Source organism: Paramormyrops kingsleyae, chromosome 25 (genome assembly GCF_048594095.1).
Source record: "Paramormyrops kingsleyae isolate MSU_618 chromosome 25, PKINGS_0.4, whole genome shotgun sequence".
NCBI classification, from domain to species: domain Eukaryota; kingdom Metazoa; phylum Chordata; class Actinopteri; order Osteoglossiformes; family Mormyridae; genus Paramormyrops; species Paramormyrops kingsleyae.
The window spans coordinates 3189921-3208171 of record NC_132821.1 but is presented as its reverse complement, the minus strand read 5'-3'; the positions used below and the strand labels follow the sequence as shown (position 1 = coordinate 3208171).

Below are 18251 nucleotides of genomic sequence, written 5' to 3'. Positions count from 1 at the left end.
ACAGGTGAACCTCTAATTTGTGATTGGTTGAATAATTAAAAGACATGACAAGACTTTTGTCCTTGCAAAAACAGGTGTTATGGACTTTAACAAGCTGTGAACATCAGGACACTTTTTGACTGTTTCATTTTGTACCCAGTTATTAATGTGAAAGCCCTTGGCATTAAATTGATCCATTCAATGTAACAATTGATTGATTAGAAATAAAGTTATATGCCTTTTTAAGTTACTATGTCCTTATGTGACAAGACTTTTGTCAATGACTGTACATAGAAGAAAACAGAAAAAATTCAGCAGCTGCCTTCCTTGGATGTGGTAGCCGTTTCTCAGACTCCCTCTGCAGAATCGAACCCTGATTCCCCATGTACATTGTATGTTTTTTGTGTAATGTCGCTGCAGATTCGGCCTGCTATTTTCTCTGATGGCGTTGCTTTGACCTCTGTGATACGGCTATGTTTTATTTTTTTTGCTAATTTCAATAAAATGAAAGCACACTTCCTTGAGCAGACAGGTTTTGTGATTAAGCTAAAATAAAGGGAACAGCATATGTGACCTGTGTGGCCTGTTGTAGTGGTCCAAACTCAATGCTTACAGACTGTAAGAGCCTTCCCAAGTGTAGGTGCTTTCAGCACACATGGAGATCTTCTCAGCTTAAGGAAGTGACCTGAGTATCTGAGCTGTAATACTTCAGACTAGTTTTCTTATATGTTTGTGTTCTTATATGTGTAGGCACGTGTGTAGGCATGTGTTGACACAGACAGAGACATATGAATTTAACAGTACGACTTAGAAGGGTGTAACTTTGAGAAGACAGGAATCTCACTGGTAAAAAAAAAAGTATAGGCACATTTTATAGCAAAAATGCAATAAAGACCTTTATTACATTTATCTGACTCACTCTATTTGTTTATGCGACCTGCAGGTCAGCCATGGCTGTGTTCCCAGTGTGTTGGGGGACGGGTACCTCTGTGTGTGCATCAGAGAGAGGTGTGAAACAGCCATCAAGGAAACAAAAGCCCTAGCAGCAGCAGGAGGACAGACTCTTTCTACAATGTGCCTAACATTTTGATGTGTTGCTCTAAAACTAGTTGGATGAAGAACAACTACATGTTAAGAAGCATTAACATTAAGAGTCTTTGCTGTATGTGAGCATATATTATACAGGTCTACAAAAAAAAATCAGGTGCCATGGTTTTTTGAATGGATTTAGGGTATTTTGAGGGTGCTGAAATAAAAAAAATTGCTGAATTGGTTCTAGTTTTTGAGATAATGGAAATCCACGAAAATAATGCATTCCCCCAATGTGACATGTGTGTGATAACAAATGCAATAGCTTTTGGTCTGTCTTTTGACTCGTTAACAGTGTCTTAGGTAATGAAATGAATGATTAGATATTTTGTGTGATGTTAGACTGTTTACTTACTAGTTGTAACTAAAATAAAAACATTCTTGCAATTCTGAATGCTTTTCAAACATGTTGCGTTAATTAAATAACTATTAAATGTCTCATGGGGTGGCATGGTGGTGCAGTGGCTAGCACTGTTGCCTCATACCTCTGGGACCCAGGTTTGAGTCTCCCCCTGGGTTACATGCGTGTGGAGTTTGTATGTTCGCCCCATGTCGTTGTGGGGTTTCCTCTAGGTACTCTGGTTTCCCCCCACAGAACAAAGACATGCTGAGGCTAATTGGAGTTACTGAATTGCCCATAGGTTTGCATGTGAGTGTCAGTGTGCCCTGCGATGGGTTGGCCCCCCATCCTGGGTTGTTTCTCACCTCGTGCCTGTAGCTTCTGGGATAAGCTCCAGACACTGAAGCTTACCTTTCATATGAGAAAATGCTTTTTACATATTGATTCTCTACAACATAAAAGTCTCACCCATAGGATTCGGACTCTGCTGTAGGACTGATAGCGGTTTTATTCTCTCCATCATGGTTGGTTTCAGTTGGCATTGGTGTCAGCGGTATGTAAACTGTGTAACATGAATAACTGCAGCATCTTTAACGTACCCTATTAGAGCTGGACTCACTTGGCTTCACAATCTCTAGTTTAATGTGGAAGATCATATTTTTACATTATGTCACACAAATTCATACATTATCTAACTATATATTGAGGTCAGTGGAGAACTTCTTGTACATGAACCCACACATGTACAGAGCCCCATGCAGGTTTTCACAACCAGCATAGGTCTAAACCCTGTCCTCTGAATGACTTTCGCTCTACACCAAAATCAAAACGAAGTTCTTCACCAAGATCAATTTTCCCCTGAGCTAAGAAAAGGATGACGTCCTGCTCTTTCCCGTCCATCTCCATGGTGTAGAGCCTGGGCCGAATGTTGGCTTTCTTCCTGGAATGATTAATTAGCCGTCCAAAAGTTTGCTTCTTGGGGTGGCACTCACATTGAGGTGCGTGTGCATCAATGCACATGTGATTATTTTTACTGTTCTTGAAGAAAAACATATACCCAGTCTGCTCCTCAGTTGTAGCCTGGTGGATCTGCCAGCCCTCTGTGGCTGTGACTACCCGCCCATGATAGTCACAGACCACCTCACCAGCCTGGAAATGCCGGGTCGTGCAGACGCTCTTGCCCTTCCCCACAATGTCCACCACCACCAGTCCCTTCCACTTTTGTGTGGTGATGAGCTTCTGGATGCGCCTCGAGTCCATCGCTGTCTTGACAGATCCGGTGGGCTTCCAGTCTTTTAGGATCCTGGCAGCGCTGGGGACGTTGCTCTTCCAACCTTGCTTCTTTATCCAAGCGCTGACCCTCGACTCTGTGGGTTCCCGTCTGCCAAAGTGTGCTGTCAAAAGCAAATGAAATTGGTTGGTTAGTCAAGAAGACCATGTGAATCGTGTACATAGGATAGTTTCTCAGTAAAAAGGTCATTAATTAGTGTCAATAACAATACTCAACAGAGGACATGCTTCACGCGCAGTTTCATCTGGGCCTTCAGCCAGCGCTCGTAAAGCTGCCTCTGGAACTGGCCTGACGTCTGTGAACGAACGGTCCTGTCTGGCACGTCTCCATCCAGGGTCACCGGATGAGTCTGCAGAAGCCGGTCATATGCTGCCTGGACGTCGGTCCGTTGATTTGATCCGGGGGCAGCACTCCGCACAGCGCCACGGGTAGCACGGATGGTTCCCTCTTCTGCAGAGGAGGCACTGAAATACAAACAGTTTAAGATTAGTGTTCAGTTATGAGGGCTTTGATTGTGTGTGTTGAAAGTCCGACAGCAAACATAAATCATGCTTACCTTAAGTCACCTGCCAGCTTGCTCAGCAGCTTACTGGCTGCCACCACATCTTGAGCCGTCGCAGCAGAATGACTGAGATAATCAGCCACCAAAGTCTTTTCAGAGTCGGTCATGTTCTTGCTGGCTGTCCCAAACACTTGCCGGGCAGTCTGGCTGGTCACTGGGTCCAGCTGGTATCTAAAGTTCAAAATTAACATGGCCTTTATTAAAACTTCTCACATGACGCCTGATAACTAGTATTCAGCACATATTGTGGGGGAAATGCATCACGATGGTTAGCTTACCTTTGGTGCAGCCGGTGGAGGTCGTTTGATGCATTGTATATCGGCCTCCCTGAGGTGGAGACAAAGAACCTCTCATCTCCCCCCTGCTGATTGGTGGTTCTTTTGGTCCAATTGGAGGCCAGGAGCTGCGGACGCACGTGACTGAAGTAGGTCTCAAACCACTGTCGACGGAGGAAAAACATGAACAAGGATTTAATTTTGAAAAGGTGCTGTTTGGTTCGGGCAGGAAATATGAAATAAATCTGGACCAGTTTGAATAACTTACCTTCTCCTCCTCAGAGGATAGGGCAAACGCAGCCACTCGTCGTGTGGACGATCTGTGCTCCTTTACCCCAATGACCGTGTAGCCCGACTCCTCTCTGGTCCTCTTCATCCACTCTTGGACCTGAACAAAACAAGGACGTCACACGATTAATAAAGGTAACGGCAAAAGTGTCAGTGACAGACAAAAAAGAGTACAATACTTACAGTCATGTGCTCCACCACGCCTCGTTGCTGGAGATGCTTCAGGATGACAATGGCCTCCAGGTAGTAGAGCAGGAGGCAGCACTCTTTCAGCTCCAGGGGTGTTTCTTCTGGATAAACCTTACCGACGATCACCAAGAAGTCGTGCTTGGCAGCCCTCAGCACGGCCCAGCAATCTTCTGGATTCAGAAGGTTCTTCTCTGTCAGAATGGCATGCCTATAGAAAAATCAATTATTCTCAATCCTGATTTATACAGTCCACACGGAGGGGACTATGGGCAGAATTTATAAGCAAATCACGATGTCAAATGAAATAGGTTATAACAATTGAACTTACCTCCTTTGGCTGATCTCCTTAGTCACCAGCTTAGCACAGCTCAGCTGTAGTGAGTTCAGTTCCTCCATGAAGAACTTGGCGTTGTTCCACAGTCCTCTGCTGTCGTGCCGGAGGTCGGTGATGACAGTGTGGTACTTCAGGAATCTGTCAGAGGAAGTACGGGTATCTAAGTATTCATATGTACGATATACACACATGTTCATATGCACATATATACATATACACCTAAACACATATATAAAATACGCATTAAAATACTATAAAAAAAATATACAAAACATGCTACCAACCTCTTCAAGCTCTTCAGGTAGTTCACCTGGGTCTGCCCGGACAGCCCGGCCTCACTCAGCTCCCGGAAGAAGAGCCTGGCCTTCTCCCTCTCCCTGACAAATTCCAGGGAAGGCTTCAGAGGGTTCATATAAAACATGAACCTGCTGACATTTTCCACCTAAAAAGAAAAAAACAGAATGAGAATGAATGAATATATGAATATATTACTTATTAAAGCTAAAAGAAGAGTGCATTCTAAGGGAATCCTCACCTCCTGCTTAAAATTTTCATTCAGGAGATCCTTCTCCAAGTATGTGGCGAAGCCCTTCAGGAGGGGATGGTCCAGAGAATGTTTCCTGTACAGTCCCTTCTCCTGCATCATGCGCCTGGAGGTCTGTGGCCACTGCACCTCCCGGGTACTGCCATGTGGAAAATATATTTTGTCATAAAATTGCACATTAAACTGGCTAACAAACAAAAGCATAGAGTATCAATGGAGCTGTAAAGCCGAGATACTCATACTCACACTTGAATGGTCTCGCCACTGCTGACACCGACAATGTCTTCCAACTGCTCACTCTCAGTGCTCTCCGGTCGCTGCCCGGCTGTGACTGTACCAGCCACCAAAGGAACACTGCTGGTCTGCGCCACCACTGCTGGGGAGGGGGTGTCTGTCACCACCATGTGGCGACGCTCCAGCTCCTGGATCAGCCTTTCAGATAAATAAGTAAATAAAAAACTGTTAGTAAATGTCATACAGAAGAAACGACGTGAGATGTGTAAAAAAGACTGAAGGGTTTTCCCACCAACCTGCTCATAGGATTAGCATCATCCAAAATGTCTTGCAGGTGCCTGTAGCTGAACACCCTGCCCCATTGCAGAACTTCAAGCGAATCCTGCTTCGCCTTCTCCACTACTTCACGGATGTCCTTCTTTGAAGACCTTTTCATGCACACCCTAGTCAGATGCACTGGAAGGCGTGTCTGTGTCTTCTTGCACATGGGGCAGAGCAGGAAATGCCTGTTGGAAGCACTTGGGATAAAAAAAAAACAAACATTTATTTATTTACAGTTAGCTCATGGAAGTGTTACTTAAGATTAGATTAGATTGATGATTTTTAGTTGAATAAGTAAACATTCCAGTCATACTCTCCATTGTTCATTCCTCTCTGGTTTGGTTAAATAACATTTGCATATTTATTCTCATCCTGATGAGTCCCAGTCTGGGAAAAGTAATTAGTTAACTACATCTATCACAACTACTGAAACAAGTACAGGTAGACCGCAGTCAGTTCGGATTGGGGGCCGCTCCTCTGCTGTACAAATTCTCAACACAGGGACTCCTCAAGGTTGCGTGTTTAGTCCCCTGCTTTATACCCTCTTTACTTCTGACTGTACTGCATCACAGAACAACACCAGTACCATCAAATATGCTGATGATACAATGGTCACTGGAGTGATTACTGGTAGTGATGAGACAGCATATAGGAGAGAGGTGGTGAGTTTAGTGGAGTGGTGTCAGGACAATAATCTCCCCCTAAATGCTGACAAAACCAAGGAGATGATTGTAGACCCACGGAAGAAAGAAAAACAACACACACCACTGCATATTGAAGAGAAGGAGGTGGAGAGAGTGAAATATCTTGGTGTTCACTTGAGTGATGACCTCACTTGGTCTCACAACATCAATCAGCTGGTCTCAACAGCGTTTGTATTTCCTAAGAAGGCTGAGGAAATTTGGAATGGCAACCAGAATTTTTAAAAACTTCTACAGAAGTACTATTGAGAGTATTCTCACCAGCAACATCACAGTTTGGTTTGGGAACTCAACTGCAAAGGACCGGAAAGCCTTGGAACGGGTGGTGAGAATTGCCCAAACCATTATTGGAGCCGCTCTACCATCACTGGAGGACAACTATCACCCCAGAGTCATCAGGAAAGCCCGTAACATCATTAGAGACAATAGCCACCCTCAGCATAGACTGTTCACACTTCTGCCTTCAGGCAGATGCTACAGAAGTGTGAAATCAAGAACCACCAGATTAAAGAACAGTTTTTATTCACAGGCCATCAGGCTGGTGAATGATTCACACCCACTATCCCTTCCCCCCATAACACTGACTTAATTGTCAGGACAATTACCCTGTGAACAAGGAGAACCATAACCACTCTCCACCCATGCACACACATACATACACACACACAGAACAATTTCTGCAGACTATGTACAACACATGGACCAGTCAGTGAACTTTATATTCACTTCAGGTCTCATTTAATTGCTCTTTTGCACAATATTGTAAATTATTTCTGAATGTTTATGTGTTTGCACAATAGCCTTTGTCTAAATATTATTTATTTTTGTAATGCACATTGTATTGTCACTCTGTGTTTACTGTTCTATGTTTAGGGCGATGCGACGGAACATGTGGGAGTAAGATTTTCATTGTACGGTGTAACTGACTGTTTTTACCATGCATTTGACAATAAATTTCTTAATCATAATCATGTTGACTATTTAGTCAAATGAAAAAATAGTATTCTACCCTTAAATTGCTTCGAAAAATTGTTTTAGTTTTGTAATGGATGCAGTTTAAGTTTTAACAATCAATAAATAGTCAGACTTTTACACAGTGTCAGTAAAGTACATACAAGGAAGAACAAATTTATCCACAGTTTTTACAGATTCAAATGCAATAATAAATTGATCATAACTTACAATTTGGAAGCCATTCTTGATAAATTCTTCAACAATAGATGAAATCTTCTACAGAGTCTTTAGCTCTTGTCTCGCTGGAAGCAGAGGTAGAGTAACAGTACATGTGGAGGTCTCCTCTTAATATACCATTCTGACCGCCCCCCCCCCCCCCCACGTAGCCCCGCCCACCCCACCCCCAGTGGCATTGTGAGGGACACTTTGAAAGACGATTTCAAATGTGAAACAAAGTAACTTTTAAGAAGGATAAGAAACGAATTTATATTTCTAAATAGAGTAAAGTTCTAAAACTTCTGCACGAATTCGCCACCACACCACATATGTATATAGTATACTATAATATAATTTACCCAAACAACAGATCCCTTATGTTGCTGCTCATATACATTTGATTTGTGTCTGTCTTTGCCATTTCAAAACCATGTTGTGGGGTGATTTTAATATAAGCTATCGGAGTTGTAATTATGTCAGTTTTACCTCTTGATTAATGTGGAAGATCGCAATTTAACATAAATAGAATGTAATAATGAATGTTTGTTTTCTTATGTGTCGGTCACTGCAACGCCCCGCATACCATCGGAAAGCTACAGCGATTCTGAGCAACATTGCCAGTATGATCCAATTTCGATTTCCCCGTTTTTACCCTGAAATTTCTGCCTGAAATTGCCACCCCGCCCCCGTCTTGCTCTAACGCACACTCGCACTCGCTCACTATTTGAAGCGAGCCAGCCTTAAAGGGCCCAGATCGCATTACAGATGGTACCACAGATTGTTCTAATCCGTACTGTTCTGACACAGACAAATTGACATACAGTGACTACTAGTATTAGCAGGAGGATAGGCTCAGTCTAAAATGTTCCTAAAATTTTGGTGTATTGCTCTTCATCCAATGGGGCTATCGGCATTACTGGTTAAAAGAAAAAAACCTTCCAAAATATGTCATTAACGCTAGAAGTACTAAACCTGCACAAATCTGCGTAAATTTTCTAGCACTACTAGGCCTGCCACAGATTCTCGCTGAGCCATTAGCTTCATTGCCCTCCTGCTTTTGTTGTGCAAACACACCAATTACCTGTGAAACCTGAAACATTTGCATTTACTCAGACTGGTAGCCCAAACCTTTGTGTGTGACATGGAAACCTTCACAAAAGCTTGCCATATCTATACAAAATATCCCACACACTGACTGACCTGCAAATATGAAAGACACATATTCACAAAATATATGGAAACACAAGTCTGTTTTATTTATAAAAAATAGAGTGAAAATGAAATGAAAAGTTGCTAATAGAATGAAACGAATAGAGTGAAAACATACTTACCCATAAGTCTCCAATGTATGTTTGTACACAAAAGTCATAAGAACATAAGAAATTTACAAACGAGAGGTGGCCATTCGGCCCATCAAGCTCGTTTGAGGAGAACTTAACTAATAGCTCAGAGTTGTTAAAATCTTATCTAGCTCTGATTTAAAGGAACCCAGGGTTTTAGCTTCCGCTAGACTAGCAGGAAGACTATTCCATACTCTAACTACACGCTGTGTAAATAAGTGCTTCCTCAAATTTGTTTTAAAATGTTCTCCAGCTAATTTCCACTTATGGCCACGAGTTCTAGTTTTTAAACTAATATTGAAATAGCCATTTGGCTGAACAGCATCCAGACCCGTTAAAATCTTATAGACCTGGATTATGTCCCCCCTTAGTTTCCTTTGCTCAAAGCTAAACAGATTCAGCTCAGCTAACCTCTCCTCATAAGACATTCCACTAAGACCAGGAATCATTCTCGTAGCCCTCCGTTGCACCTTTTCTAAGGCAGCAATGTCCTTCTTAAGGTATGGTGACCAAACCTGCACACAATATTCTAGGTGGGGTCTTACCAAGGAATTATATAAATGTAACATCACCTCCCTTGACTTAAACTCCACACACTCCAAATGTCATAAGCTGAGTGAAGTCATGCTCCATGGTTGATAACATGCTCATTCTGTCTTTTGTCTCAGTGGTTACTCTCCCTCACAGTCTGTCTGTCTGTCTGTTTCAAAGTCTGAGCTGATGGCTCTGTGGAAATCTGTGCTGCCTTAGTAGTTCTAGGTATTTTTCACCAGAAAATAAAAAGCTCAATAGTTCTAGTGTTAATACATTTATTTGACTCACTCTGCTTTATTACGTGACCTGCTGTTTACGTGATCTCAGCCTAATTGTTGTGTTCCCAGACTGTTGGGGGATGGATAGCCCTGCATGTGCATCGCAGAGAGGTGCAAAACAGCCATCAATGAAACAATCGCCCTAGGCTGGCAAGCCCATCCCAGGTATGTGTCCCCTCATCCCAGATGTTAATGTGAACGATTGTCCTGTGGGTCACACTGGTAATTCTTGAGGCTTCCTTAAATGGTCCCATTATTCATCATGTTTTTATGCTCCACAAATACTGTAGGTTTTCAGCTTTATTTGCCTGAGTACATTTTATATTGTCTGTGATGCTGCTGCAGATCAGGCCTGATCAATTAGGCTATTTTCACTGATTGCATTGTTTTGACCTCTGTGATTTTGCTATGGTTATCTTGCTAATTCCTTTGCAAACTGTAAAATAAAAGCATGATTCCTTGAGCAGACGGGGTGTGTGTTTGAGTATGTAATGTGCGTTGGTGTATTTCCAATCTATTACAGGTCAGTGTGCCATGCATCAGATTGGTAGTGGCCCAGTGTATAATGCTCCTAATATTTTGAAGGGTTACTCTAAAACTACTGGGGCTATAAGCATGTGTCTGGGCTCTTTGTGGACTACAAATGCTTTACTTTAATCCGTCTCCACCAGGTGAAGAGATTCACAGCTGACACGTGGAGAGGTTGCAGGTCACCAGTTTATTCCTAAATAAAGTAAATATTGGTAATCAAAAAATTCATTCAAAGTAGGTCTAATAGGATTTTTTTAATTTCACGTAATGCTGTCAGTGAAAATTTATTTTATAGAGACGCAGCAGCAGCATCAACAGAAAAAAATGAGGAATTTAAAACGTGGATGCTTAGCCTGTTTATTCTTTATGCTATTAAGCCCACTGATTTATGTTGTCCCCCACAAGAGGCTCTTACTTAAACTCAAAGTGACAGGTATTTTAGGAACTGTAGCGACCTGGATTGATAACTGGTTAACAGATAGGACGCAGCGAGTAGTTATAAGAGGCACAATGTCACAGTGGGCCTGCGTTCATAGTGGGGTGCCGCAGGGTTCAATTTTAGCACCACTATTGTTCCTAATTTACATAAATGATATAGACACCAATATATACAGTAAACTGGTGAAATTTGCAGATGACACCAAGGTGGGTGGTGTAGCAGATACTGAACTAGCGACTCAGCAGCTACAGCGAGATCTTGATTTAATTAGTGACTGGGCCAATACCTGGCAGATGAAATTTAACATAGACAAATGTAAGGTACTCCATGTAGGGAGCAGAAATATAAAGTACAGGTATTTTATGGGACCTACTGAAATAAAGGTAACTGATTATGAGAAAGACCTTGGTATATATGTTGATGCTTCCATGTCTCATTCTCGCCAGTGCGAGGAAGCAATAGAAAAGGCCAATAGGATGTTGGGGTATATCTCCAGGTGTGTGGAGTTTAAGTCAAGGGAGGTAATGCTAAGATTATACAATTCCTTGGTGAGACCTCACCTAGAATATTGTGTGCAGGTTTGGTCACCATATCTTAAAAAGGACATTGCGGCCTTAGAAAAGGTGCAGCGTAGGGCCACAAGAATGATTCCTGGTCTTAGAGGAATGTCATACGAGGAAAGGTTAGTTGAGCTAAATCTGTTCAGCCTCAAGCAAAGGAGACTGAGGGGGGACACGATCCAGGTATATAAGATTCTAACAGGTTTGGATGCTGTTCAACCAAATAATCACTTCAGCATTAGTTCAAATACAAGAACTCGTGGCCATAGGTGGAAATTAGCGGGAGAACATTTCAAACTGGATTTAAGGAAGCACTTCTTTACACAGCGTGTAGTCAGAGTATGGAATAGTCTTCCTGATAATGTAGTGCAAGCTGAATCCTTGGGTTCCTTTAAATCAGAGCTAGATAAGATTTTAACAACTCTGAGCTATTAGTTAAGTTCTCCCCAAGCGAGCTTGATGGGCCGAATGGCCTCCTCTCGTTTGTATAGTTCTTATGTTCTTATGATTCCTTTATTTTTAAGCCTATTTTTGTGTGGAATGCCATTGGCAAACCTGTCCGTTGTTGCTTATGTTGGAAACTTTTTCCTTTGTCGAAGCAGAGACCAGGAGACCTTGGGATATCTTTCAAGCAGAAGTTACTCTTTATTGAGAACTTGCCGTGTGTCGCTGTAGTCATCCAAGTCTGACTAAAACTCAGCTCGGGAGAGTTTATATGTTTGAAGGGCGGAGGGATACACAGAGGTGGAGACAATCTAAACAAAGCATAGTACAACAACAACGACAACAACAAATTTATTTTTGTATAGCGCATTATCACAACATTACATTCTCTCAAAGTATAGTCCAGGCATCAGCCTGGAAGTTCCCCAGCCCTGATCTCATCAGCATAGCAGTGCCTTTCAAATGCATAGGTGCTAATCTAATCAGCCTGACAGTATCACCCAGACCTTCACATTATCATAGCGACAAAGATTAGCATTCACATTTACTTTGTGACCCTACCCAGTGGTCAGGAAGTCCATAAAGACAAAAGGTTAATGTCTCAGACACCTGGGGGGTATTCCAGAAAGCTTGGTTAACTTACCATTTGGTAAATCTTAACCTCTGGGTTGATATACCCCAAACCCGCATACCATGAGTATGTCGGTTCCAAAACACCTGAGAAGAGTAAGTTCAATCAACCTCCTATTGGTTACCCAGAGTTAATGCGCGTGCACCGTGCATACATAAAGACGTTTTCAATTGATCGCCGATTTCACGAGTCAGAATGAAAAATCAAAGTGAAAAAAAGAGAGCGGCATACTTCACAGAGGCGGAGTTGGAAGTTTTAATGCACGCATATGAGGAATTCAAGCCAATAATAATGAAAAAAAGCAATACGGCTGCATCGGCTAAAGAAAGAGTTGGCTTGGCAAAAAATAACGGACAGAGTAAATGCGTGTGTATTAAATTGCAAATTTGACATCGCCTCCCCTTTTATTATAATGCAAAATAATTAAACACCGCTTCCGCATCCTTTTGACTGTTAAATCACTATGAAAGCATTTACTTGTCCTGCCATTCATTTCTTTAGGTTAAAATAACAATGTGTATCGACTAGGAATATATGGTTTCTTATTTAATAAGGTGTAATCCTTCTGGAGCCAGAAGAACTTTGAGCCAAGTCAAAATGAAACACAAAAACATTCTGCAAAAAGGTAATATTTGATTACACGATCACTGAACTATTTATTAAACACGATTTAGTATATTCTTTCTGTCATGTAGCTAATAGAAAAAAGGCTGAAGCCCGTCTAACTGGCGGGGGCCCACCACCACCTCCCCTCACCCCTTCTGAGGGCAACCAGTGGTAACCAGCATTGTACTGTCCTGTAATGATTACCTATAGTTAGTGGAAAAAAGTAATGAGTTTGATGATTGTAACAAGGCAAAAAATTAAGGATACAAAATCAAGTTACCTGCACATTGATACTATGAATAGATTTCCTATTAACATAGTCTCCCTCATTTATTGAAGGAGCTTTAATAGCCTAATAGGAATGTAGGTGTCATCAATGCACCCAATTATGAATGAATGAATGCCTTTTATTGTCACTATACATGTATTACATGTATTCCAAATTACATTTGGAAACCCTGAAACAGAAAGTCATATATGGAAGTATCAAGTGTGTGTGTGTGCAGGATGAATACATGTATAGATATAAATAGTATGACTACATATTAAATATGCATCATAGATTTTACTACAAAGGACAAACCTACCACTCTGTGGAATTCCTCTTTAATAACACGCAGAGCTTTATGGACAGGGAACTGTACAAACGTGTGTAAGAAGCGTTAAGTACCAGACATACTGTGCGAACGGCTCTACACACAGTTGCCTTTCCCACATGCTCTGCGTCGCCCATATTGTACAAAAAATGCCCTGACGCAAAAAACCGAAGTGCTATGTACAGAATGTTTTCTGTGCTAAGCGCAGACAGGCGGTTTGGGTTTGTGACATTTGCAATATGCGGTTTCAAGAGATGTTAAGTAAATTAATGATTCTTTTGAAAACCGATAACGCTTTTTCAAATAATCATTAGGAAATGAAAAGACATCAATACGTGGTCTTATAACTCTCTCCCGGCGAAAAAAACCTTGTATAATTTGTGCCTCCATGTCCACAGGATCGTCATCAAAAGGGCACGCCATGCTCAGTAACCTTCTGCAACAAACCGACCCTGGAACATAACCTGCTCAGTAGCAGGTTATCTTCAGAGAGTAAGCTGCTATGGTTAAGTACAGTACATACCCAGAAAGTTAACCTCCGTTTTTGGAACTGAAAGATGAGGTTATCCACCAACTTACCCTTAAACTTACCCGGGTATGTCACATAACCTGCTTTCTGGAATACCCCCCTGGGCTCCCAGACTTGATATTCTTAAAATGTCACCATCTTTACCTCAAAATGCAAACCCAATGTACCTATCTCTTTCAGTCCCATTTTCTTTTTGGAGGTTAGCAGCTATTGCTCAGAAAATACGATTCCACATACTTACTATGTTGTGAACACGAGTCAAGCCTCAGACTAACCAAGACAACCCAAGTCACATTTTTAAAATTGAACCAAGTGCAAAAATCTTCAAAGCTAAAAAACACACACAGCCATAATGCTTCTTCCTTCTAAATTTGACCTCAGTTGAAGCCTCTTTGGCTCTTGCACGTTCTTTCCGGCCACCTCCAGTCAGATGCCCGGTTAAACCAATGGACGGCGTAAGAATCTCTCTCAGTATCTGCTACACTGTATTTTGAAAGCTTTGGTGTAATGCAGATCAGCTAAGGAAAAAACAGCTATGTCAGTGATTAAAATATTAATTTTAATTGATCAAAATTGGTCACGTGAGGCATAACTTGAGGAATTACTACACATGATGAATTACTACATGCTGTGCCTTTCTGTTTGCAGGGACGGAGTTAGAGGTGTATGGACTTTTTGCATTATATTTTACCTGTTGTGTATAATCTAAATAGAAACTCTCAACCATCAGTCAACTCAAAGACATGCGTGACCTAATGCTGAAATAAAACATAGCTGCCCAAGAAACATTCATAGCCAATTGTCCAATTATTCCTGAGTTCTTGCAATGTTGAAATGTTTAAAAGAAACACAAACTCACATAGTTAAAAAAAAAAAAAACTGATTAAAAAAAAGTAGTATCTTTGCCCTATGTACCATAAAATAAACAGCCCTGCAGGAAAGGTGTCTAATACCCAGCTTCTGTGTATATACCATACTTACTGATCAACAAACTTCTTGTATGCATTTCTTTAAAGCACTTCTTCCCATTAACTCCTTTCCAGTTTATTTTTTTGGCTACTGCATCTGAGAAAAACCTTGAAAGTATGTTCCATGTGACTTAGTGTTTGTCCTTCTGTAGTACCCAGAGCAGAAATCTGAGAAGAGAAAAATATTTCATATAAAAAGGCAAAGATAAGTATACAGTCGAACTTCGTTACAACGTACCTCGGGGGACATTAAGAATTTGTACGTTATAACCATAATACGTTGTAACCAAGTCCCTCAAAATGAATGATAGAACACAAAATGTATATAAAAAAAACTTTTAGAAAACGCCCCTCAAGTTGACACTATGACATACAGCTTGTGTAGTTTGAAGAATATAATAGGAACTATATTCTTCAAACTAGGTTAATATCAGTTACTCATAGACAGCCGACATATGTCACGGCTACGTCACGCGGCCCAAATGCCACACTTAAGGAAATGGGGCAGTTATAAAGCAACCCTGCTTCAACCCAATGGGTAACCTAATCACAAAGCTCCCCCAATAACCCTTGAAAGCCTCGACTACGCCACCTGATGTTGCAATAGGGCACCAGGACCCTCCAATTTGGTTCAGACTGGTTGTGCTGGTATGAGTCGCTCCACACACCCCAACACCTGGCAGTTTGTGTTTTACCACTTTATTTTTACAGGGAGAAAAACACACACTTAAAAAGGATGCCAAGGCTAGCCAATGGCATACAAATACATAATAAAAACTTCATAAAAATCCGTTCAGGATCCACTATCGAATCAGCGGGGCCAGGCGATGTCCGTGCAATAAATGGTCCCCACTAGCCGGGTCCCGTCCGCCCGAGCCTAAAAGGGGCGACACACAAACAGGGCGAGCAAAAGCAGATTCCGCCAAGGCACAACCCACAATACCTTATAGGGATACCGAGTCTCACAGCAAAAAGCACGCTACCACACACTCATAACCCCCACAGGGCACCGCAATAATAATCGTACACGCGAATCGAAACACCCGTACACACCCACTACAAAACACCATATCGCGGTATCCACTACAGGGAGAATTGATATCCTAATCTCTAACACCCCTTAACTACTTAGCCCTAAGACGGAGCCCGGACCAGGCGCCGACCCGATATATGGATCTATCCAGGCAAACAAGGTTTCGGCTTAACTCACTGCGGGGGGAGTGCCCAATGACTCTCCCCCGCTCCGACGTCCAGGCGGCTCCCTCTCCGAAAAGCGCCTTGAGACACGATCGCTGCGTCCCTTCAGTCCCAGCGTTATCTTTCTCACCGGCACCCCTCTCCCCTGTGTCTCCTGGGTGTCTCTTCCGGGTTCTCTCGCTCCCAGTCCTCGGAGTCCGCGATCTCCTTCCGGGGTGCTCCGCTATCCGCCCTCCGATATATGCTGATCCTGGTCTCCCGTCCCGTGTCTCTCTTCCTTTGTTGTCGTCTCCCTTTTTTCTGTCATGCGGTCGTCCTCCTTCACTTTTCAACCAATCCCAATTTCCCACCCATTGTCCAGCGCCGCAATTGCCAAGGCAATTAATTAGTCCAGCGATCCCGGCTCACACACCAAAGGCACGAGGGTAAAAACAAAACCCCACATGCCCATAACGCCCATGTAACACATAAGCTGGCAGTGGATTTTGCGTTATCGTTCAAATCGCCTTACTGTAACCTAATGTCAAACCGAAATTATGCACCTGTAAATGATTCAATTGGCTGAAATAAATTTCGATACATGTGTTAGACATCTGTCTTTTGTTAATTTCTTTCACTATATGTCACACAACTACCCCAATAACCACACAGTTTCAGAACTTAGTTCGCATCGGCAGTATAAGTCTGCCATGTATAATTCTGAATTATTTCCACCTTGTCGGTCAGCGAAATCCGTTTCCTTTTAGCAGGCATCTTGCTTGATATGCGGCAGCATGACACCATGCAAAACCATGAAAAAACGGGGGCTGCATGCAAGGAGTCCGGCTGGCGTGGAATGCTTCGTGAGGATAGGTTCATACAGTTAGGCGTTGCTAAGTGATGTAGATGGCCGGCAACAGCCGATTCTGAATTGTGCGCACGCTCGGAAGATGAGGCTGTACGTTGTAACGAAGGTCAGTTTGCCTATTTTCCTCTGAAAATCATACGTTATATCGAAGTTTACGCTGTAAAGGTATACGTTCTAAGCGATACCGGCAAATGGAATAATGCATTACGCGAATTCGGGACATAGAAATTTGAACGTCGTATTGGTGTAAACGTTATAAACGGGGTACGTTGTAACGAGGTTCGACTGTACATACAAACTGTGAAAACCAACTGTAGGAGCTCCTGATTGTGCATCAAATCATGTCATACAAACAATTCAGGGTTTATCTGAACGTTAAACCTAATTTATTATTCGGTTTTGCTGTTTTCATGAACTATGTTAATGGTAAACGATGAAAGTAGTCAATATTCAGAGATCTGATACAATATAAGCAGTATATTGGCACAGTAATGATGCAGTTTTATTTACATTTTAAATTATTTAAATTAAAAAAGGTTACAATACCATGGTTTGCTTAGCATGCGAGTTTCTTGAATCTTTAAGCCACTCCTCCAACTCCTCAACTTCAGACATGGTGTCTGTCGCCATACGTGCAGCGAGATTACTAATGGCAGCAGCAAGCTGCATCTGCTGTACCTTGATATGTTCCAACAGTGTTAGGATGTGCAGTTGAGCGGCTACAAAGAGTTGGGAAAGTATTTAATTAAAATTGTTGATTTAGGTTTATTACATATATATTCATAATGTGGTCAGAAGGACAATATTATCTACCAAGTTCTTTTAAACATCGTTTAGTCACAGACTCAGTTTTCAAATTGAAAGAATTTTACCAGAGCAAGGAATAGGTCCAGTGCCTGTCCTCCCCAGTCTAAACCTGGGGTTAAATGAATGGTCCTGATGTTCATCAGAAAGAGGTATAGCAGAGACCTGGCTCATAGAGCTTGAGGGCATGTGAGAGATGGGGGTGACAACTGCAGGCACTGGAGCTGGAGAGAGGCAAGTAGAATGCATGCAAGTGATCGCTTTGATGAGCAAAGCTTTATAAAGTAATCATAAAAGTATAGTACCTGTGTAACGACCGTGTTCAGAATGTCTAATGGAGAAGTGGTGCAGAGGACTGGAAGGCATGCCAAATGTCGTAATGGGGGCAGGTGGTGCAGCTGTGAAAAATGACAATGATTAGAAATAAACACAGCCATATAAAAGAATTCACTATCATAGCAGTAAATTAAACAACTTTCAATGACTCATCTGGCTGAGTTCTGCTAAGCACATGTAGTTACAGTAACTGTCAGTCCTTCGGAACTAAGCTGACTGAATAGTTATATTAATGTTTAATAGGTGGATATTAGCATAACCGGTGCTTACAGAATGATTCAACGAAAACAAAGG

At 41.9% G+C, this 18251-nt stretch overlaps 1 protein-coding gene across 1 annotated transcript; it reads right to left on the bottom strand.

Annotated features, from left to right (window-relative positions):
• Positions 1-2173: 2173 nt before the first annotated feature.
• On the bottom strand, positions 2174-17161 carry LOC140583145 (uncharacterized). Its single transcript, XM_072707783.1, has 14 exons — positions 15366-17161; positions 14787-14941; positions 7330-7403; positions 5422-5643; positions 5138-5323; positions 4883-5030; positions 4632-4744; positions 4342-4485; positions 4008-4221; positions 3805-3924; positions 3540-3700; positions 3256-3432; positions 2916-3163; positions 2174-2802 (listed from the first exon to the last, which is right to left on the bottom strand). The coding sequence occupies exons 3-14, from the start codon at positions 7341-7343 to the stop codon at positions 2174-2176; spliced, it is 2376 nt and encodes a 791-aa protein (XP_072563884.1). The 5' UTR covers positions 7344-7403; positions 14787-14941; positions 15366-17161.
• Positions 17162-18251: the final 1090 nt, after the last annotated feature.

Excerpts from the sequence above, each read along its gene's own strand:
- LOC140583145 (XM_072707783.1), bottom strand. Across the intron at positions 4,486-4,631 it reads TACCTGAAGAGCTTGAAGAG|ATTCCTGAAGTACCACACTG; the intron begins GTTGGTAGCATG and ends TTCCTCTGACAG. Across the intron at positions 3,164-3,255 it reads AAGCTGGCAGGTGACTTAAG|TGCCTCCTCTGCAGAAGAGG; the intron begins GTAAGCATGATT and ends TTTGTATTTCAG.